This window comes from Megachile rotundata, chromosome 16 (genome assembly GCF_050947335.1).
Source record: "Megachile rotundata isolate GNS110a chromosome 16, iyMegRotu1, whole genome shotgun sequence".
Taxonomy (NCBI): Eukaryota; Metazoa; Arthropoda; class Insecta; order Hymenoptera; family Megachilidae; genus Megachile; species Megachile rotundata.
This window is the reverse complement of record NC_134998.1, coordinates 13,784,597-13,804,291: the sequence shown is the minus strand read 5'-3', so window position 1 is coordinate 13,804,291 and position 19,695 is coordinate 13,784,597. Positions and strand designations below refer to the sequence as shown.

The 19,695-nt window shown below is 30.6% G+C and overlaps 7 protein-coding genes across 13 annotated transcripts; 5 read left to right on the top strand and 2 right to left on the bottom strand.

Annotated features, from left to right (window-relative positions):
• Positions 1–1,292: 1,292 nt before the first annotated feature.
• Positions 1,293–4,176, bottom strand: LOC100882706 (CXXC-type zinc finger protein 1). Of its 4 annotated transcripts, none has more exons than XM_076541072.1 (7): positions 3,879–4,176; positions 3,716–3,771; positions 3,391–3,512; positions 3,219–3,309; positions 2,910–3,130; positions 2,257–2,833; positions 1,293–2,180 (listed from the first exon to the last, which is right to left on the bottom strand). In XM_076541072.1, the coding sequence occupies exons 2-7, from the start codon at positions 3,743–3,745 to the stop codon at positions 1,668–1,670; spliced, it is 1,554 nt and encodes a 517-aa protein (XP_076397187.1). In that variant the 5' UTR covers positions 3,746–3,771; positions 3,879–4,176; the 3' UTR covers positions 1,293–1,667. The 4 variants fall into 4 exon arrangements, with proteins under 4 accessions (XP_076397187.1, XP_012144759.1, XP_012144758.1 ...); XM_012289369.2 differs by having other exon boundaries at positions 3,716–3,783; positions 3,894–4,174; XM_012289368.2 differs by having other exon boundaries at positions 3,716–3,799; positions 3,879–4,173.
• A 201-nt stretch (positions 4,177–4,377) lies between these two features.
• Positions 4,378–5,637, top strand: ND-19 (NADH dehydrogenase [ubiquinone] 1 alpha subcomplex subunit 8). The gene is made up of 3 exons (XM_003705028.3): positions 4,378–4,748; positions 5,020–5,195; positions 5,276–5,637. The coding sequence occupies exons 1-3, from the start codon at positions 4,620–4,622 to the stop codon at positions 5,490–5,492; spliced, it is 522 nt and encodes a 173-aa protein (XP_003705076.1). The 5' UTR covers positions 4,378–4,619; the 3' UTR covers positions 5,493–5,637.
• A 661-nt stretch (positions 5,638–6,298) lies between these two features.
• On the bottom strand, positions 6,299–9,171 carry Mgat1 (alpha-1,3-mannosyl-glycoprotein 2-beta-N-acetylglucosaminyltransferase). Its single transcript, XM_003705027.3, has 11 exons — positions 8,982–9,171; positions 8,720–8,847; positions 8,548–8,653; positions 8,311–8,453; positions 8,003–8,230; positions 7,786–7,924; positions 7,477–7,705; positions 7,309–7,413; positions 7,146–7,236; positions 6,852–7,022; positions 6,299–6,697 (listed from the first exon to the last, which is right to left on the bottom strand). The coding sequence occupies exons 2-11, from the start codon at positions 8,822–8,824 to the stop codon at positions 6,584–6,586; spliced, it is 1,431 nt and encodes a 476-aa protein (XP_003705075.1). The 5' UTR covers positions 8,825–8,847; positions 8,982–9,171; the 3' UTR covers positions 6,299–6,583.
• A 522-nt stretch (positions 9,172–9,693) lies between these two features.
• On the top strand, positions 9,694–11,667 carry Hpf1 (Histone PARylation factor 1). The gene is made up of 5 exons (XM_003705026.3): positions 9,694–9,970; positions 10,044–10,598; positions 10,667–10,815; positions 10,876–11,114; positions 11,185–11,667. Exons 1-5 carry the CDS (start codon positions 9,836–9,838, stop codon positions 11,514–11,516), a joined length of 1,410 nt encoding a protein of 469 aa, XP_003705074.1. The 5' UTR covers positions 9,694–9,835; the 3' UTR covers positions 11,517–11,667.
• Positions 11,668–11,773: 106 nt separating this feature from the next.
• LOC100877966 (myotubularin-related protein 10-B) lies at positions 11,774–15,035 on the top strand. Of its 3 annotated transcripts, XM_076541063.1 has the most exons (11): positions 11,775–11,944; positions 12,050–12,146; positions 12,271–12,465; positions 12,566–12,721; positions 12,800–12,924; positions 12,994–13,146; positions 13,224–13,528; positions 13,600–13,746; positions 13,813–13,985; positions 14,064–14,234; positions 14,301–15,035. In XM_076541063.1, exons 2-11 carry the CDS (start codon positions 12,054–12,056, stop codon positions 14,769–14,771), a joined length of 1,989 nt encoding a protein of 662 aa, XP_076397178.1. In that variant the 5' UTR covers positions 11,775–11,944; positions 12,050–12,053; the 3' UTR covers positions 14,772–15,035. The 3 variants fall into 3 exon arrangements, with proteins under 3 accessions (XP_012144750.2, XP_076397178.1, XP_003705073.3); XM_012289360.2 differs by having other exon boundaries at positions 11,774–12,146; positions 13,816–13,985; XM_003705025.3 differs by having other exon boundaries at positions 11,776–12,146.
• Positions 15,036–15,183: 148 nt separating this feature from the next.
• Positions 15,184–17,527, top strand: xit (ALG6/ALG8 family glucosyltransferase xit). 2 transcript variants are annotated; one of them, XM_076541070.1, is made up of 7 exons: positions 15,184–15,588; positions 15,703–15,975; positions 16,053–16,221; positions 16,278–16,487; positions 16,542–16,781; positions 16,856–17,004; positions 17,082–17,527. In XM_076541070.1, exons 1-7 carry the CDS (start codon positions 15,452–15,454, stop codon positions 17,476–17,478), a joined length of 1,575 nt encoding a protein of 524 aa, XP_076397185.1. In that variant the 5' UTR covers positions 15,184–15,451; the 3' UTR covers positions 17,479–17,527. The 2 variants fall into 2 exon arrangements, with proteins under 2 accessions (XP_076397185.1, XP_076397186.1); XM_076541071.1 differs by having other exon boundaries at positions 15,451–15,588; positions 15,714–15,975.
• A 32-nt stretch (positions 17,528–17,559) lies between these two features.
• On the top strand, positions 17,560–19,570 carry ND-39 (NADH:ubiquinone oxidoreductase subunit 39). Its single transcript, XM_003705066.3, has 7 exons — positions 17,560–17,720; positions 17,880–18,088; positions 18,209–18,502; positions 18,583–18,749; positions 18,823–18,951; positions 19,018–19,204; positions 19,310–19,570. Exons 1-7 carry the CDS (start codon positions 17,681–17,683, stop codon positions 19,487–19,489), a joined length of 1,206 nt encoding a protein of 401 aa, XP_003705114.1. The 5' UTR covers positions 17,560–17,680; the 3' UTR covers positions 19,490–19,570.
• The last annotated feature ends 125 nt before the right edge of the window (positions 19,571–19,695 follow it).

Here is a 19,695-nt window from a genome sequence, read left to right as displayed (position 1 = left end):
ACCTCCTCGCAACTTATGTTCTCCTGATACAAATTCTCAAAATTGGTCTGTGGAGTTTTAAAAATCCCGCCCGGGAATTCTTGGAATTTGACGTCATCAAAATTCCAAGAAGTGGCACTAAGAATACCTCCTCGCAACTTATGTTCTCCTGATACAAATTCTCAAAATTGGTCTGTGGAGTTTTAAAAATCCCGCCCGGGAATTCTTGGAATTTGACGTCATCAAAATTCCAAGAAGTGGCACTAAGAATACCTCCTCGCAACTTATGTTCTCCTGATACAAATTCTCAAAATTGGTCTGTGGAGTTTTAAAAATCCCGCCCGGGAATTCTTGGAATTTGACGTCATCAAAATATCAAGAAGTGGCACGGATACCTCCTCACAACTTATGTTCTCCTGATACAAATTCTCAAAATTGGTCTGTGGAATTTCAAAAATCCCGCCCGGGAATTCTTGGAATTTGACGTCATCAAAATTCCAAGAAGTGGCACGAAGAATACCTCCTCGCAACTTATGTTCTCCTGATACAAATTCTCAAAATTGGTCTGTGGAATTTCAAAAATCCCGCCCAGGAATTCTTGGAATTTGACGTCATCAAAATTCCAGGAAGTGGCACGAAGGATACCTCCTCGCGACTCATGTTCTCCTGATACCAAAGTTCAAAATCCAGAATTTTGTTTTGAAAAATTATTGTGCTACCTCTTCGCAACTCATGTTCTCCTGATACCAAATTTCAAAAACCAAAATTTTGCTCGAAAAATTTTCGTGCCACCTCCTCACATGTTATGTGCTCCTGATACCAAGTTTCAAAATCCGGAATTTTTCGCGAAAAATTTCCGTGCCACCTCCTCACAGGTTATGTGCTCCTGATACCAAATTTCAAAATCCGGAATTTTGCTCGAAAAATTTTCGTGCCACCTCCTCACATGTTATGTGCTCCTGATACCAAGTTTCAAAATCCGGAATTTTGCGCGAAAAATTTCCGTGCCACCTCCTCATGGGTTATGTGCTCCTGATACCAAGTTTTAAAATCCGGAATTTTTCGCGAAAAATTTCCGTGCCACCTCCTCACAGGTTATGTGCTCCTGATACCAAGTTTCAAAATCCGGAATTTTGCTCGAAAAATTTTCGTGCCACCTCCTCACGGGTTATGTGCTCCTGATACCAAATTTCAAAAACCAGAATTTGGATTCAAAAAGATTTTTGTGCCACCTCCTCGCGACTCATGTTTTCCTGATACCAAATTTCAAAATAAAAGACTTAATGTTATAGGGTTTTGAAATGAATACGCCATTTTTCTTCATTTTATTCTTTATTTCTCTTTGCAGTTATAAATTACAATAACGTGATTTTCTTACTTAATACTACGTAAAAAAACGACATGTATTCTAACGCAACAAAGTGTTATTAATGCTATGTACAATAATAAGTACAATGTATATTTAATGCTAAATATCTATACGGTATTCTCGATATATATAAAACTTTGTCACAATGTACAATTGCATTTTACAATATATATCTTGGTATGCTTTTTAGCAATTCGATTTACATTATATTGCATTACATAATATACATACAAATACGGAATTGAACACTTTATGGAGATATGTTATAATCTACGACGCACTATTAACTATTAAATATTTTTAAGTATGATGTAAATCATTAATCTGCAGTTGGCTCTTTCTGTAGTAAACCATATCTTCGTTGAAATTCCTCTTCCATGGCTTCTAATTGTTCTCTGTTCTGTTCTTGTGTCATCTGTTCCATTAATTCATGATTGTAAGTAGAATGTAGCATTAAAGCTAAAACTCCAGCTCGAGTAGCCATATTTGCTCTAATTTGTCTTTCCTGTTCCACCAGTTCATCTATTTTTAACCACTGCCTTACTCTTTCCATATCAATCTCCGCTCGCCGTAATTTTTCCCAAACGTAGTGCTTCACGCAACTTTTTTTGGGGGCACGACAAAATTCACCAGTTGTGTCGAATACGTTTGTAACCAAGGGACAACCGCACACTTCCGTTTCACTTATTTTCGGATCTTTGCAATGTTCAGGACACAGAACTCTCAATCGTTTACAGTAAGTCCGATTGGCAGGATTATAGAAATCACAAAACATCACTTGTCCTTCTATTCGCGTTTTGAAAATTGAACCAAAAGATGCTTGGGACTCGTACTGTAATATAAACGAACAAGAGATAATTATTAATAAAAAAGAATAAACGATTACATTGATTTTGTTATCGAATTACCTTATTAAAACATTTTTCCATGTGTTTGATAGCTGTCCTGGAATGGATTTCATGCCCACAAGTGATGCAGTACATGCTCATTTCGGTATCATCGTTATCATCCACTTCCGCTTGTGGATCGATCGTTGCATGCTTCGCGCGTTCTATAATTCTATCTAACTCCGCGTGTCGTTTATCTAGTTCTTGAAGTATTCTTCTAACATCGTGTTGTTGTTTTCTGATCGTTTCTAATTGTCGCCTATTATTTTGTTCTGCAATGCATGGTGTCAATGACCACTCTTGTATCCGTTGAGGTAGTACTTGATAAATTCTGTTAGTTGCTAATTTCAATCCACATTCATCGGAACAATATTTGCTACCAGGTCTTGAATTTTTTGTACAAGCCGGTCCGTAGCAGTGTCTTGGTACTTCAAGATACTCGTTTCTTTCATTGCTCGAATCTCTTTTACGTTTTTTAATGAATTTTGAACTTTTATTGAAGCTTTTTGAGGGTTTCAGTGGGTCGCCTAGCACGCGACAAGTCCTTTGTATACATCTAAGCTTTAATCGTACAGAAGGCCCAAATTTTTTCAGATGTCTAGCAATTATGTAACAACAAATATCAATATAAATGGTAACAATTTATACCCTCAACTGTAACACATTGTTCTTACCTGCATGCATCGCATTTACCACAGTTTTCCGTTCTTAAACAACCTGTGCATTCTCCACAACGTTTTGATGATTTTTTTACTACTGTAGGATCCCAAGGTGCATCGTACTCGTATCGATGCGCACGTTCTTTTTCTTTATGTTTCTTATATTTACGATCTTCCTGATCAGTTTTTCTAGGCTTATAACGTGTTATCAGTGTTGGATCCTCCTCTCTGCAACGCTACAGATATATTTTGTTAATATAATTTATTAGTTAATATAATTTATCTAATAATTTATTAGATAAAAATTAGATAAGAACTTCTTACAATACAGAAAAATTGTTTTATATGTTTGGCATCTTTTTCTGTTATATTTATACAATCGCCGTGATACCATTCTTCGCATGCATCGCATCCTCTAGAATAATACTGACATTAATAAAGAATAAATAAATAACAGAACAATACTTTTTAACAAAGTACTTCTTTTATTACTTACATCATGAAACGTGAACTATCAGAACTTCTACATATGCAATATGCTTGTCCATCTTGTTTCAATAATGTGGCAATCTTACTTTTTCTCTCTGGTAACATAAACTGTTTTGCTATTTCTTCCTTCTACAAAATATAAATTTGATTTTGTAAATAGATTTTATATTTTCAATATAAAATTTCATTATAAATTCATTACAAAATTATATTAAATTTCCACGAATACTCCATAAATTAAAAGAAACTATAAATGCAGCTATTCCTTTTAAATTGTTTGCTCCAAATAATGTAATATTGTATATAAATTGTAACAAACTCGGAATACCTACCGATAAATTCTGTTGCCTTTTGTCGGCCATGGTTGCATATAATTAGTCTGCAAAATCTTCATAAAAATCTATTTTAAAAAGCAACTATTATATATGAATATTTTAAAATTTCAAGAATGGAGTAAAATAACGAAACGACCCGTCGCCATATTGAAATACGTACTAAAGGTAAACATACTGTCACTATACCATCTTGTGAATATTCCATTTGTGATATTTATTTGTTTCGCTGTAGATAATACTCGATTCACGCAACACAGTTAATTTCATTACGCTCCTGCACTCTTAACTTTTTTCGATCACTATATACTTTACAGAATAAACAAATATACAAATAATAGGGAGAAATAGATAATAACACAAGAATTATAAATATAAAATATCACTGGGTATATACGTTCTGTCACAGAAATGTACGTAGGTTATCCTTGCTTTCAATTGGTATATTTAAACCAATCAGAAACAGGTTTCTACTGATAACGACCAATAGCATCCGCGCACTGACATGTATTAAGCTTAATTCACAAAAAGCATTTTCAAGATTGATAAATACTATTTATATTTGTAAAAATGTTATTAGTTATCAATTTCAAAAATACCTTTATTTCTTGAACATTATTTTCCTCTAGGAAAACCAAATTTGCTCTCGAATGTACTAGACGATAACCATTGACTAAAGGCAGTCATATGACTAAAGAAATATAAAACAAAGTGAAGAGGGCACCTGCATCTTTTTGAAGCTCTATTACAAGATAATATCTGTATAAGTGAAACCTTAATGTCAATAAAGTCATGCGTTTTAAATAAAGCTGTAGTTTTTGATCTTACAATCTTATTAAATTAATTATATGATAAAATTACATGATCATTACATTGTAATTGGTTAGTGATATCATTGATTAACATGGTTGCAACAAAGGATACTGTTTTTCCTTCGGACGAAGAATTAAATGTACAAGAAATAAATGTTAGCTGGCCGGCTTTGCAAGCTGCTTCTGTCTATGTTGGAAAGAAATGTGAATGGCACAATAATGTGAGTTTCTTTTCACTATGTTCAGCTTTTATTAATTTTAGTTAATTCTGTTTATTCTATTTGCAAAGATTACATAACGCTCCTAAATCTTTTCTGAAGTAATTGACAGTAGAGTAATATTTCAAAGCTAACAATTATCGTTTTATTGAAAATATTTAATTATTGGTCTACTGTAAATCATTCAGTGTTAATATAAAATGTTGCAAAATTCATTTATCGATTATAATGAAATTTTTCATATTTTGTTTTACATTCTCTGATTCACTTGTAGGAGTTCATGTTATGTAAAAAAGAATTGCACGACCCTCGAAAGTGTATCAATGAAGGAAAAAATGTAACTGCTTGTGCAATAGAAGTATTTCAGGGTATTAAAAAACATTGTCAAAGTGAATTTAATAGCTATTCAACATGTCTTGAAAGATCAACTGGTAGTATGGAACTTAATGTGTATGTTCTTGTTAAAAGAAACTAAGTATTTTTTTTGTCTATTCAGTATGTTTAAATTATAATAATTTGAATATGAATAGGTGCAGAAAGACACAAAAGGTGTTTGATGATTGTGTTTTGAAGAACTTAAATATAGAAAGACCATCTTTTGGATATTTTTGTGAAGCTAAGGTACATGACTCACCGAGACCAAAACCAGAAGAACCTAAACCGGATTATCCAGATGCTACACCTAAGATGGTGCGTCGTCCATATCGTCCACCAAATTATGGTTACAGAAGTTACTGGTCAAACTAATTTGTTAGTACTGCTGTAAATCTGTTTTCTAGTTAATATATCTATCGTAAACATATATATCTTTGTATTTATTCTATTTGAAATTGTGAAGTATATATAATTCATTCAGTAAAAAGGAAATGAATAAATACAAGTATTTACCAAATGTAAGCTTTGTAATGTATATTGGTATTGTCATGCATGAAAATATCCTTGGAAGAATTTAATTAACAGTTCAAAGTTAAAAGCTAAACAATGTAGCAAATTTACAGGTATGATATTTTACTTATGATCCACAAGCAAAATATAAATTATAGGATCAACAATATAATTATTGATCTATCCTCTTCTTTGCAGCTTTCATTTGTAATTTTTATACTATAAGAAAATGCAAATCAAAGTAAGCAAAAGAAAAATTGCATTGATAAACTATACATACATAATATATAAACATTATATACATGGCAACAGAAATTAGATCATTCGTGTAAAACAAAATCATCATTAATATTATTATTATTGTACAGAAATGAAGTTTCAAAAAGCAAAGTTTCTGAAATAGTAAAAAATATTTTAATGTAAAACAGAGTTCATCGGATCGATTAATTTCATATTAAATAAGACGAAAACTGCACGAATAATCTAAGTTCCTTATATCGATCATTTTAACATCTAGCGCTACGCAAATATGAAATTCCCAAATATTATTTTCTTGATTGATCATTAATTTCTTCGTAATCGAAGGAATAGGTTTCGAGAATTTTCATATTTGTGTAGAACTATACACAAACAGCGGGTACGATTTTTGAGGCACTATGCAAATCTCATATTATGTAACAATGTTCATTTCAATTTCGCTTACAAATTTTCTACAAAAAGAAATTACAAGCAAACATTGTTTTCAAGTTAATTCATCAACACGTGTTTTACATTAATTCAGATTAAACTAGTTGACGAACTGGCTTTGCACGTTAGCGCAAGATATTTATAACAAACAATCGTTCATACTGTGCATTCAACATAATCAAAATATTCATTCAACTCTGTTGAAGTTCGTGGAAGCAATTACTTATGTTTATCTGAAAAATAAGTCTGTAATGGTGAATGTTTTATTAGCTCCAAGTGATATCGTAACCACTCCAGTTTGGACTGGGTGCTAAATGTACTCTTCTCCCTTTATAGAAGAATGTAACCACTCCACGATATCCTGTTCTTGGTACCCCACTCTACAAAAACGTTATTTCATACTTTACTATGCTGCAGTAATGCACTAATTATAAACATTAGATAAAAATAAATTAACGATGAGATCGACTAGACATTAAAAAATTCGACGTTTCTATTCTAAGGAAGTTTCGTTGATAGGTCTTATAAAATTACCCTAAAATCATCCATTAATCCAAACTGCTTGGCAGTATTTTTATATGCTTGACGTGAATAATAAGGTATCCGTACAGCGCCTGGTGTCATAACTTTCCCACTCTTTAACTCTAAAAAACTCACCACTGTCGATTGATATACCTCGTTGACGAAATTAATATCATAATTGTCCTATAAAATTATTATCAAATTTTACGTATTTTGTCAAACATTTTACCGAATGACTTTTTAGTAAAATTTTTAGCGATTACAATTAAATCGTTCCAGTGAAATCCGAATAAGATGTTTACTTACTTTTAATAAATAAGTTAAATTCATCTTGGTAAAATGCACATATTCTGTATTTAACTTTATATATTTTAAATGCCTTTCATAAAACATTCCACTGTAAACAATACATTAAATATAAACATATTTGTCTTTTATTTAATGTATAATGAATAACTTAAATACATACTTGCTCACTCCAGTTTTACCAAATGTCCTTGTTCTAGATATTTCTGGTCGAATGCAAGCTCTATCACGACGTTGTTCGGGTTGTCTTATCCAGTCGTCCCAATATCTGTTAAATTAAAGAAAAGAATCGATGTTTACCAGTCATTTATTCAATGAAGATTGAACTTACGATTTGGGCCATTTTGGCGAAAGCTCTGACCACAATTGACGCGTTAACATCCATCCTAATCCAGGAAAGAAATCTGTCCTATACAATATGTCTGACGCGTTTTCATCGACCAAACCAGATTTACCATTATCATTCCATGCTGATACACACCATAGGGAATTATCAGACACTAATAAAGGATAAGTACCCAAAAAGTATTCAAAAAAGTCTGAAGCTACATCCAAATCATCTGTAACAATAAACTAATTTTACATAAAATAGTTTAATACAATTAAAAAATAATTACAATAATGAGTATGGCACAGCTACCTTCAACTATTATCACAGTATCGTATCCAAGCTGAAAAAAGACGTAATTAAGAGCCCATCCATAATGGCGTGCGATTTTAAAATACCCTTTAAACTTTTTCTCTTTTGGTGGTACTTCAATATCAGATTGATCAGGTTGCTAAAATACATATTTTGATTTTAATATTATACATAAATTTAGAATACTACATCACTTTGAAAAAACTGTATATAATACCTGTATGTGCATTATTTGATTTCCATATGTACTAATAATTTCAGCTGTTTGACGATGTTGGCAATCTTCTGAGACAATAATTGGAAACTGTTCTAAGCTAGGTCTATATTTTATCAATTGATCAAGACATCTTTTTACAGTAATACGATTACAAGAAAATACCAAAACTGCTATTATTGGAGATCCATTTGGTAATTTTCCTTTTCTAGGAACTTCGTGAGTTTTGTTCTATATGAACAAAAATAATTAGAAATTATATTTTAAATATTTTAACTGTTTGATTTTAAATAATGAATAATAATACTTACAGATTCTGTGTATAAGAATTTTGAGTTTTTATCAGTATTTCCTTCCTCCTTCTCCTCCTTTTTAAGCAAAATCTTATCCGAGTTAATATGATTTGCATTTTTTTGTTTTTCGTTTGAATTTGTATTTGCAGTATCTAATTTTTCTAGATCATTACAATGGAATTAAGGCATTAAATATCTTTGAATCTATTTCATCAAACATAATTTGAATAATATAATATTATTACTAAAGCATACTTTTACGTTGTTTATCCTCTTTAATATCCTGTAGAAGCTCCTGATTCAATATTATTTCTTGCTTTATTCTTCTTTCCAATTTACTAATTTGATTAGATACCCTAGCCTAAAAGAAGTATAGTAAAACTAATTATTCGTTTACTTTAAACACTACTTTAATCTTGATACGTACAGTGTCTTGTTCTTTATTCACTGGTTGATCAGAAATCAAAAAATATGTAATTAAACCCCACAGAACAAGAGAGCCAAAAATAATACTGACTGACCTGTTCCGCATGGCAGAACCAGGTGTCACCTCATCTAAAATATTCAATTTATTATTGGCATTATTTTAAAATCTTTTTCTATAAATGTATATATATAAAGTACTTCTTTAACAATTAACAGACATGTAACTTTATTTATCAATAATGCTTGTGTATAAGGTTACATACCATTATGTTACCTACGTAACCACTTATTATCGTTATACGACGACAAACATTTTCTCATAGATCAAAGATCGACTTAAAACGTTATCGCCTCTTAACTGATAATTTCGTAAGAAGTAGATATAGCTTTAACGTTGAACAATACATCAACAAACGTTTTCATAAATTAAATCATCAAGTCTGATCAGTCTGAAGCACTGATAATGTGTCACAAACTTCATTGTTAAGTTACGCGGTAGACGTAGAAAAAATTTCTTCAAGAAGGGAACTATCGGTTTCCTTTAGGAATCTTTACGAACTAGCAATTTTTACTCGAAAAAATTCATCCTGCTTACGTTGTGAAACAAAATATATATCTTAGCGTTATCAATATTTATTGACGAAAAACTAATTTTTTCTGTAACATAACAATAAAGTGTATTACGTGAACTTAAGATTTTGTAAGTAATTATATATAATTTTCTTGTATTAAGTACCCAGTACGTTCATTTTGTTTCACGAAAGGGCTGTAACAACATCGCGCATCTCAACCAATTTCAGAAAACTCTTTACTACTAACATGATGACTATCTATAACCGGCTTCTCATTTCGTGGTTATATATAGGGTGAACAAATATACATGAATAACGAAAAAACTGATAATATACAAGAATACATTAAGTAAAAGATTACTGGATATATATATTCGATGTTTTAATAAATGACATCGGGCACACGTGCCTTTCAACCAATTACAGAGAAGCTGCGCAGCATAAACTGCAATTTGTCCGTAATATACTGTAGTTTCTTCGTAAAATTGTCATAGGTATTGTACGATACGATACCGGCGAATTGTTTTTAACCACTCTACTAAGTAATGTCAGATAATGAGGAAGAACAACACAAAATTTATAGAGAAGATACAAGAATTCCATGCAAGTATGGAACAAAGTGTTATCAAAAAAATGCAGTGCATCATGAGAAATACAAACATCCACCCGGAAAAAAAATGGTATGTATATTGTTATATATGAACAATATTATTATATTGCTATAAATGTATATCTTTATTTTAAAATTTATAGAAAAAAGGGAAAGGTGTGAAAGACAGTGTAAAAAATAAAAAAAGAAAAATTGAAAATAAGAATGAAACATCAAAAGATTTCCCAAAGAAGAGGAAGATGGAACAGGAAAATGATGATACAATCAATGAAAAGTTACACTGTACTGTTTCTGATGCAGAGAGTACTGCAAAACACAATGACGAATATAACAAAAATATTACAGAATTAAGTTCTGATAATACAAATAATGTAAAAGATGTAATTAATCAATGTACAATTGCATCATTGTTAAAAGATTGTAATATTAATATTGAAAATGATACAGTATCTCAGAATGATATAAAAATAATTATTTCTCATTTGTTCTTAACTGAAATGCCAGACGATTTCTTTCACTTTTATAAATTGTGTAAAGATATTAATGAAAAAGATTGTTTCAATGCACTGAAAGACCTTCACTTACAATTAGTAGGTCCTTATGATGTATTCAGAGATGAATTTTTAAGTTTTAAAGTTGATAGTAAAGAAGCATTATTAAAACATTGGAGATATTATTATGATCCACCAGAATTTCAAGTAAGATGTCTGTAATAAATATCCCTTTTAATTTATCTTGTATTTAATGATTATACAATCTTTTGTAGACTATCGTAAAGGTTGATGATAAAGATGGCTTACACTTTGGTTATTGGAGAGATGTTATTGCTGAAAAACCTATATTTATAGCAAAGAATAAAGCAGCTATCAATTGTTTAATAGAACCTGTGGCAGAAAATATATTTGGTGCAATTGAGTAAGAATTTTGAAACTTTAAAAAGAAAAATTAAAATGTGACTAAAACCTTACATTACAGTGCATATATTGAAGAAAAATTGAAATCATCAAATCCATTTGAAAAGACTCGCATAGCCCTATTGCATAAAAAATTAAAAGATTTTGCTAAGGAAAATAAAATAAATCTAGATAAACAAACAGCAAATATGCAAGCTAGAGAAAGACAAGTAGTTGCAAGAACTTTTCACAAAGCCGGTATTGTGGTACCATATAATAAAAAAACTGAGTTAGGATACAGGAGTTTAGCAGTAACTGATAGTAAGTCATAATACAATAATTATTTCAATAATTTTATATACATTTAAGTGCAATTGTAATTTAATTGTAGGGGAACTACAAAAAATTTTGGAACAAATTAAAGAAGCTTCAACGGCCGAAGCTAAAAGAGTACCGATGTCAAAACTAGAGGAAGTAATAAGGTTGGCAACGATAGCTGCTGATGAATGCGATTTCGGCACGTGCTTAGAATTAGGCCATGATCTATTTTCTAGCGGTATCTCTGCTGTTCAAAACAAAGCGTTAAACATGCTTTCTCTCGCATATAATCTTTTACAAAGATCGCAATTCCTGGAAATCCTGCAGACGCATTTGAAAGACAGAACAAAGAGTCTGAATCCAAGTGTCCTTTCAACTACATTAGTGATTAATGAGAAGACATAAAAATAATGATTAAATTAATGTATTTCAAATTGTAATATATAAAGCAATGAAAATATCATTTACAAACAATAATTGATGTAAAAGAAATGTTACATGTTTCGTTTCATAAAATATTACAATAAAAATAAATTTAATTTTTTATACAAATTAATTATAGTATTTTTTTGCCAATTATCTGATACTCGTTTTTATACAATTAATGTTTTAAGATAATAATAGACAGTAACGCTGTCCATGTTACGCGATGTTGACTTTTTCTGGTATACCGTGAACGAATACAATTTCACTAACTATAGCAATGAACGGAATATGAAAACGGCAAACGGAGAGGAAAACCTAAAGAAATTATGCAGGATGATTCGTGCAGGGGGATATACCACGGTTTCATTTTGGAGCAGAAAGTGAATCTTTCCTGTAAACTTGAAAATGTCTGGTCTTCGATTAACAATAATTTTTATAAACAATAGGAGAATGGAGTTAAAACGAAATTAAGTAGAATCGGGTGTTGAACGATATTATTTCTATGGTTTTAGTTCAATGCAATCAACTGCAATCGTTCAAACGCTCGCGATGGAAAGTAAAAGCTACAATTTTGTCAGTTATGTGGGCCTGGAGGAACATGAAATGCAGGTAATTGTCTGTTTCATCCTATGTAAACATTCGAACATAACCTCAATTGGGGCAATTTAAAAATTACTCATAGCTAGATTTATGAATTAATTAGTTCTTTTGTCTGTCATCTGATTTTTCGTAGCCACTGGGTTCTAGTCGACGCAATTCTTTATCTGAAACTAATATCAAACTGTTACCCGGTGAAATTCTAGTCACCAAAGCACAAAATGTTCTTATGTTCTCTCCTGTTAGCGATTTGAAACAAGGAACGTCTGGCATTTTATCAGTTACAAATTTTAAACTTACTTTTATTACAACCGAAGACACAAATGGTGAAGTAAGTTGATGGAGTTTAAAGACATTCAAGCATCTATAACTTTTGTGACATTATATTAAGTAGAGATTAAAATTGAAATTATTATATGTACAATTTGTAGGATACCACTCGACAACAGAATCATCTTTATGGTTACATGGATACATGTTTAACAAACATAGAAGATATTTATATGACAGTAGGTGATAAGAAAAGAAAATTGGTACCTGGTAATAGTGTACCATCTAAAGTAAAAGGAATATTTATTATCTGTAAAGTAACTATATATCTGTTTATTATTAACAGTTTATATTTATTACATTGATAATGTTTATTAATAGATTATGGGTTTTAGAATTTTAGAACTTGGTCCTTTTCTTTCAAATTTTCGCCAGCAGATCAAGTAAAAAAACTTTTGATAGCAATGTTACATCATTCATTTCCTAATAGACACCAGTTATTATTTGCTTATGATTATCGGTTAGTATTTAAATAATAGCAGTAAACCGATATAAAGTGTAAAACTCACTTAGTTTATCCTTGTTTCAGGGAAGCTTATTATAGTAGTCTCGATAAAGCTGTTCGTTTATTTAGAGATATATCAGACTGGCACAATGAATTAGAACGAACCATAGGTAACGAAAAACTTAGAAAATTTTGGAGATTATCTACCGTTAATGTTGATTTTAAACTTTGTCGTAGGTGAATATAACATTTACCTAAATTTAATTTTTTATATTATTTAACATAATATGTAATAATGTACAATTTATTAACAGTTTGTCACGGTATATAATTGTACCAGCATCCATTACCGATAATCAGTTATTGGACGCAGCTAAGTACTTCCAAGGCAACCGTCCACCAATTTGGTCTTGGTCAAGTGCACATGGTGCAGCATTAGTAAAAATGTCTGAGCTTTCCTCATTAGTTACCAATAGAATGCAAGAAAATATTATTTTCGAAAATGTTCGAAAAAGTCACCCACAAAAGATGCCACCAATTGTTTTAGAATTAAATAAAGATATTAGCATAAAATTAGTAGCTGTAGCTTTTTCGAAATTTGCCAGTTTATGTTCTTCAGGTAAATTCCTAATTTATTATAAAGTTTCTAAACAAATATTTTATATTTGTATGTACTTGATATTTTTTCAGAGAACATCAGGCAATTTTGTCTGCAGGATAATAATTTTTATTCATTAATTGAAAATACAAAATGGTTGAAGTGTGTATCATATTGTTTACAAAAAACTGTTGAAGCTTGCAAGCATCTTCATTTAGGATTTTCTGTTATTTTACAAGGTGATCGTGTGAAATAAAATTCTATAAATTCTTAATTATTTTTTAACTAATAAAGTTAATTTTTAGAAGGTGCTGGCATAGATATTTGCTGCGTTATATCAAGTTTAGTCCAGTTACTGCTTGATCCTTATTTTCGAACTATCAATGGATTTCAATCACTATTGCAAAAAGAATGGGTTGCTGGTGGGCACCCATTCTGTGATAGATTAGGTCACATAGTAAAAAGGAATTCAGAAAAGGTATATTAAATTGGTCGAGCTATTCATGTTTTTGTCATATCTACAAAATTCACCCGAATTTACTTTTTATTTCAATAGTCTCCATTGCTCCTTTTATACCTTGACTGTGTCTGGCAGTTGAGTCAACAATTCCCGGCGGAATTTGAGTTCACAGAAACGTACCTGACAACGTTATGGGATGCTGCCCATGTTTCAGTTTTCGATACGTTCATCTTTAATTGCGAGAAAGACAGGGTGACGGCAGCTACGGTAGGCATATTTTAATTGCTTTTTATTAAGTAAAATACTATGGTTTTAAAGGCATTTGATTTTTAGGATCCAAACCATTTTCTTGTTCTTCGAAGTGTCTGGGATTGGAGAGAACAGTTTAGTGATCAGGATATTTTATTGTTTTACAATCCTCTTTATGATTCTCGTGAAGTAGATTCAACAGAAAAATGCATAATAAAACCTTTATACAATATTTCAAGTTTAGAACTGTGGGCACAGTGTTATTTTCGTTGGATACCCAGTTTGGAGATTCGTAATGGTGGACAGAATCATATAGAACTTTATGCGAGATTGTTACGAAATGACGTGAACCAATTAAAAATGAGTATAGACGGTAATTGTGGATCGCCGATTGGTAAATCGAATAATTATTCTGTTCAAATGAATATAGACAGTTTCTATCCATTTTCAAATAAAAAAACTGGTAATATAGTTAGCACCCCAATTATGAATAGTTCGATTCTCGCTACCGAGAGCTTATTAGACGCGCAGTCTTTGATAACTGCATCCGACTGATGTACATATAGCTCCGATATTAGTTTTTCAACTTTTCCAAAATTTCGCAAAAACTTAGAAGAATATATCTGTTGTAGTTAAATTAGGCTTGCTTGGAATTAAAGGATATCAGGGAAAATATTTTTTAATCCTTTTAGTGCCAAGTATGCAGTATTTGTTTAAAACTGCCGGCCATTTTATAACACGTAATTTAATGTGATCTATTTATACTGTAAATACGAATCAAATGTTGCGAAGAAAATTACACTTAATACGTCTTATAAATTATTATTGTTTTTCTAATTTTAACCTTGTTCATTTTCCTTCGTTTGGTACTTGAAGGATTAAATATCGCCGATCTGCATCTTAAATAATAATATAAGGGTTTTCTTTTATTGTAATGTAAGTTACATTGTAACATAGCAAAATTAAGAAAAACTGATATTTAATAACAAACTGATGAAACAAGTAACAATAAAATTATTTTTTGTATAAAACGTATAGTGATCTTTTTTTTTTTATTTCCATCTGGTTTTCAAAATTAGTGTTTTGTGAATCTAATTTAAATTACCCGGCATTTATGTAATAGGAACAAGAGAGATATTTAGAAAATGAACAAAAGTTAGGTTGGTAACACTATATTACCATTGTTTTCGAATAGTAACAGATGCCACGTGAAATATAAAGCAATAATAAATAATATGGATAACAAATATGAATGTGTGTCGAGACAAGCGAAAATAGCGCATCTTCCATCTATAAAATATGATACAAATAAAATTCTTTTTCGCGTTTTCATTCTAATTACGTGTTTTAAGTTACTTTTAATACCTACATAGTATGTTTTTTTTACATATTTAAACAATGTTATATTTCTCAACTTAAATTATCTTAAGAATAGCTAAATAATATTTTAAGTAAAATTATGTTATTCACTTAATTCAATTTTCAGTCATTCCACAGATTTTGAGGTTCATCGTAACTGGCTTGCTATAACACATAGTTTATCAATCAATGAATGGTACACACATTCTAAATCGCAATGGACTTTGGATTATCCACCACTGTTTGCATGGGTCGAATATATCCTTAGCTGTGTAGCACAATTTATTGATCCTAAGATGCTCGAAGTGGAAAATCTAAATTATGTGTCATTAAACACTATATATTTTCAAAGGGGCACTGTTATATTTTTGGACTTAATATTTGCTTATGGAGTAAAAGAGTATGTTTTCAAAGCAGTATTAATACTTTTTTATTGAAAAATAATAATGAAAGCACCTTTTATACTTTATATTTTAGGCTTGGAAAAGTATTCTGTAATTCTTTTGATAGTTACGTTATCTTTGTAATTTTATCACTATGTAATATAGGGTTGCTAGTAGTTGATCACATACATTTTCAATACAATGGATTTCTACTTGGTATTTTCTTATTAGCTATTGCAAATGTTGTTAAAATAAATAGACAGGTAAATACAAATATATTTTTTAATTTTATATGAAATTTAAGAAGATTATTTTTTAGATTTGTGTACTACAAGGAGCTCTATGGTTTGCATTATTATTGAATTTAAAACATATCTATTTATATGTTGCACCAATTTTCATAATCTGGTTGCTCAAATCATATTGTATAAATAGCAATAAATGTTTAAGACGTTTATTTATGCTAGGAAGTATAGTTGTAACTGTATTAGCAATTTCATTTGGTCCATTCATCTCCCAACTACCTCAGGTAAATGATATTTTCATCCACATTTTTTTCTGTAACTAATTATAATCATTTTAGGTGTTATCAAGATTATTTCCATTTAAAAGAGGTTTAGTACATGCTTATTGGGCTGCTAATGCTTGGGCATTGTACATAAGTGCAGATAAATTACTGTCACTATTTTTAAAACAATTAGGTTGGTTAAAAGCCACTAAATTAGCAGTAATGACTGGTGGTTTAGTACAAGAGCAATTATTCTTAGTATTGCCAACACCTACTCCACTTATAACATTTTTATTAACTTTTTCATCAATACTGGTAGGTATCCTGATTTCTATTGAAATTTTTAATATTCAATATAATTTCATTATTTAAACATTATAAAATTTCAGCCTATATTGTACTGTCTCTTTTTCAAAAAAAATTTTGCCACAAATGTAAAACAATTTATGCGAAGTTTAATACTCTGTGCCCTATGTTCTTTCTTGTTTGGTTGGCATGTACACGAGAAAGCTATTTTAACAGCTATTATTCCACTGTGGTGAGCAAAAATAAAAATTAACTTGCTATTTCATTTTGAAAAGCGAATAATTTTTAATAAACTTATATATGTTTCAGTGTTCTGGCTGTAACTAATAAAAAGGATGCTAGGATTTTTTTAATTTTAAGCAGTGCTGGACATACTGCTCTCTTGCCATTGCTTTATCCAACAAATTTGATTCCATTGAAGATATTGTTACTTCTAACATATATGGTCATATCTTTTCTAACTCTTTCTATAAAATTTAAACAATTACTTTATTTTCATGAATATATATACATCGCTAATTTACCAATGCTGACAGTATACGAAACATTATTGCATAAGTTAATATTTGGCAATAAACTACCATTTTTACCTTTAGCACTTACATCGATATATTGTGCGATAGGCGTGTTTTATTCTTGGATACTGTATTATTCTATGTTTCTACGATATAATAATGTTGATGATCAACAAAAAAGGAACGAATAACAAGATTTATATTTTACATGATATGATATTAAATAAATTATTCCACTTATATCTGTTTCAATATTTTCTTTTATCGCGGCGCGCGAAAAATAGTGTGTTCGTGAAACTATCTTTCCGGTATAGCATTCGCGCATTACGAACCTAAAAACGAATTTACTTTCTAGCACTGCTATCATTCGAGTGTTGGTTAAATGCCATAGATATGGCGGCGTGGATTCCGAAAACTGTGACACGGGCTACGAGTAAGTTTCTCAATTTTGCTCGTTTGTTGCTTTAGTTGATTTTGTTTTGTTCATACTTCAGTATATTAGTGTATTTGTTAATTTGTAACAATGTGAATGTGTTATAATTATGCTAATATTTTTTGCAATTATATAACAATAATGACCTGCATTGTGCAGAAAGCCAAAATGTATATGCTGCAATCTATGCGATACAGAATCGCGATTGTTCTTCAAAACCATACGTTATTAAGAATCCGACGACGGCCAGCTTGAAAAGAGGTACTGGTGGTCGTAGCTCTTTCAGCGGCGTGGTGTGTACAATATTCGGATGCAATGGTTTCGTTGGACGATACGTATGTAATCGTCTTGGAAAAATTGGTACCCAAGTAAGTAAATCATAAATTCTATTTTTCACAGGATTTTCAACGTAATTTTGAAATTAGTAACTATTTTAAATTACTACATACTAAATATTATCGAGGTTAATAACTGACGTTTTCTTATAGCTTATTCTACCACATAGATGCGACCGTTATTTTGTTTTACCCCTAAAATTATGTGGAGATCTTGGACAAGTTTTATTTCATCCGTTTCATCTGAGAGATGAAGAATCCATAATGAGAAGCATAAAGTATTCCAACGTTGTCATTAATTTAATAGGTGCAAGTATGAATACGAGAAACTTTAATTTGAAAGATGTAAATGTAGATGGTGCCAGACGGTTAGCTAGACTTGCTAAACAATGCAACGTGGAACGTTTTATTCATGTATCATGTTTAAATGCAGAAGAAAAACCTAAGGTAAGTTTTTGCCAAATGTGTTCTAAAATTTAAATTGTTTGTCTACTAAACTAATATAAACTTTATTTTGTTCATATAAGCCATTAATGTTAAAAAATGGTTCAGAGATTCTTAAAACAAAGTGGCAAGGGGAATGTGCAGTGAAAGAGGAGTTTCCAGAAGCTACTATTGTTCGACCTTCAATCATATATGGACAAGAAGATAATTTTATAACACATTATATGAACCCATGGAGGCGAAATATGAAGTAATTAATAACTTCTATCAAAAATTTCTGTGGTTTATTAATTCTGCTAATTTATTCATTGAATATTTTATAGAACAGTCCCACTATGGGAAGGTGGAGAAAAAACAGAAAAACAACCAGTCTATGTTGGCGATGTAGCAGCTGGTATTACTGCTATTGCAACAAATCCCGAAACTGCTGGTAAAACTTACCAGTTTGTCGGGTACGTATGATTAATCAATTTAATGATTGAATTTTGTCTATAGAAATATAAAAATTTTTGTTTTAGCCCAAAACGATATAAACTGGGTACTCTTATCAACTGGTTTTATAATATAGCGTCTCGTGGATTACCAGATTATTACAAGATCATAGATATGAAGTATAATCCAGTATTTAATCTGAAAGTTGATTTGAATGAATTCATATATAAATATAATCCTTTCTTCAGTATGAGTTGGGATATTTTAGAAGAAGTAAGTTTATCTTTGGAAGTTCTATGTGTGATTAAATTATAAAGTATTAATCTTGATAAAAACATACCTCTTACATTTACATTTACTTATTTATATTTCGTTTAGCACCATACTAGTGACAAAGTAATTCCTGGAGTACCAACTTTGGAAGATTTAGGTATAACACCATGTGATATGGAATCTCGAATACAATGGGAGATGGCACAATTTAGATTCCAGAACCACTTTATCGAAACCATAGATGAAGAACAACCACCTAATCCAGAAACTGTTCCACTAAAATAAAAATTTTATATTTAATTAAAATTAGTACAGAATTACATTATGCTCTAACTGTAATAAAAAATGTATCACATCAGTTTTAAATGTTACTTATATATTTATATTATAAACCTGCGGACTCTAAATTTTTCAATACATTTCAATGTTCCTTTCTAAAGAGTTGCTGTTAAATGGCTCATGAACATCTTCATTTTCACGAGAAACAACAG

What these genes read in the sequence shown, in the direction of transcription:
- Hpf1 (XM_003705026.3), top strand. Translation starts at nt 9,836, where the DNA reads ATGTCAGATAATGAGGAAGAACAACACAAAATTTATAGAGAAGATACA. An exon ending in ATCCACCCGGAAAAAAAATG is followed by an intron (nt 9,971 to 10,043) that starts GTATGTATATTG and finishes TAAAATTTATAG; the next exon opens with AAAAAAGGGAAAGGTGTGAA. An exon ending in GAGTTTAGCAGTAACTGATA is followed by an intron (nt 11,115 to 11,184) that starts GTAAGTCATAAT and finishes ATTTAATTGTAG; the next exon opens with GGGAACTACAAAAAATTTTG.
- Mgat1 (XM_003705027.3), bottom strand. Translation starts at nt 8,824, where the DNA reads ATGCGGAACAGGTCAGTCAGTATTATTTTTGGCTCTCTTGTTCTGTGG. An exon ending in GGTAAAACTGGAGTGAGCAA is followed by an intron (nt 7,237 to 7,308) that starts GTATGTATTTAA and finishes TATTGTTTACAG; the next exon opens with TGGAATGTTTTATGAAAGGC. An exon ending in ATTTAACTTATTTATTAAAA is followed by an intron (nt 7,023 to 7,145) that starts GTAAGTAAACAT and finishes ATAATTTTATAG; the next exon opens with GACAATTATGATATTAATTT.
- ND-39 (XM_003705066.3), top strand. Translation starts at nt 17,681, where the DNA reads ATGGCGGCGTGGATTCCGAAAACTGTGACACGGGCTACGA. An exon ending in AACTGTGACACGGGCTACGA is followed by an intron (nt 17,721 to 17,879) that starts GTAAGTTTCTCA and finishes TGCATTGTGCAG; the next exon opens with AAAGCCAAAATGTATATGCT. An exon ending in AAAACTTACCAGTTTGTCGG is followed by an intron (nt 18,952 to 19,017) that starts GTACGTATGATT and finishes TTTTTGTTTTAG; the next exon opens with CCCAAAACGATATAAACTGG.
- xit (XM_076541070.1), top strand. Translation starts at nt 15,452, where the DNA reads ATGGATAACAAATATGAATGTGTGTCGAGACAAGCGAAAATAGCGCAT. An exon ending in TTGTTAAAATAAATAGACAG is followed by an intron (nt 16,222 to 16,277) that starts GTAAATACAAAT and finishes ATTATTTTTTAG; the next exon opens with ATTTGTGTACTACAAGGAGC. An exon ending in TAACTTTTTCATCAATACTG is followed by an intron (nt 16,782 to 16,855) that starts GTAGGTATCCTG and finishes ATAAAATTTCAG; the next exon opens with CCTATATTGTACTGTCTCTT.
- LOC100882706 (XM_076541072.1), bottom strand. Translation starts at nt 3,745, where the DNA reads ATGGCCGACAAAAGGCAACAGAATTTATCG. An exon ending in GATAGTTCACGTTTCATGAT is followed by an intron (nt 3,310 to 3,390) that starts GTAAGTAATAAA and finishes GTATTATTCTAG; the next exon opens with AGGATGCGATGCATGCGAAG. An exon ending in TAAAACAATTTTTCTGTATT is followed by an intron (nt 3,131 to 3,218) that starts GTAAGAAGTTCT and finishes ATATATCTGTAG; the next exon opens with CGTTGCAGAGAGGAGGATCC.
- ND-19 (XM_003705028.3), top strand. Translation starts at nt 4,620, where the DNA reads ATGGTTGCAACAAAGGATACTGTTTTTCCTTCGGACGAAGAATTAAAT. An exon ending in AATGTGAATGGCACAATAAT is followed by an intron (nt 4,749 to 5,019) that starts GTGAGTTTCTTT and finishes ATTCACTTGTAG; the next exon opens with GAGTTCATGTTATGTAAAAA. An exon ending in GGTAGTATGGAACTTAATGT is followed by an intron (nt 5,196 to 5,275) that starts GTATGTTCTTGT and finishes GAATATGAATAG; the next exon opens with GTGCAGAAAGACACAAAAGG.
- LOC100877966 (XM_076541063.1), top strand. Translation starts at nt 12,054, where the DNA reads ATGCAATCAACTGCAATCGTTCAAACGCTCGCGATGGAAAGTAAAAGC. An exon ending in ATTTTCTGTTATTTTACAAG is followed by an intron (nt 13,747 to 13,812) that starts GTGATCGTGTGA and finishes GTTAATTTTTAG; the next exon opens with AAGGTGCTGGCATAGATATT. An exon ending in ACAGGGTGACGGCAGCTACG is followed by an intron (nt 14,235 to 14,300) that starts GTAGGCATATTT and finishes TTTGATTTTTAG; the next exon opens with GATCCAAACCATTTTCTTGT.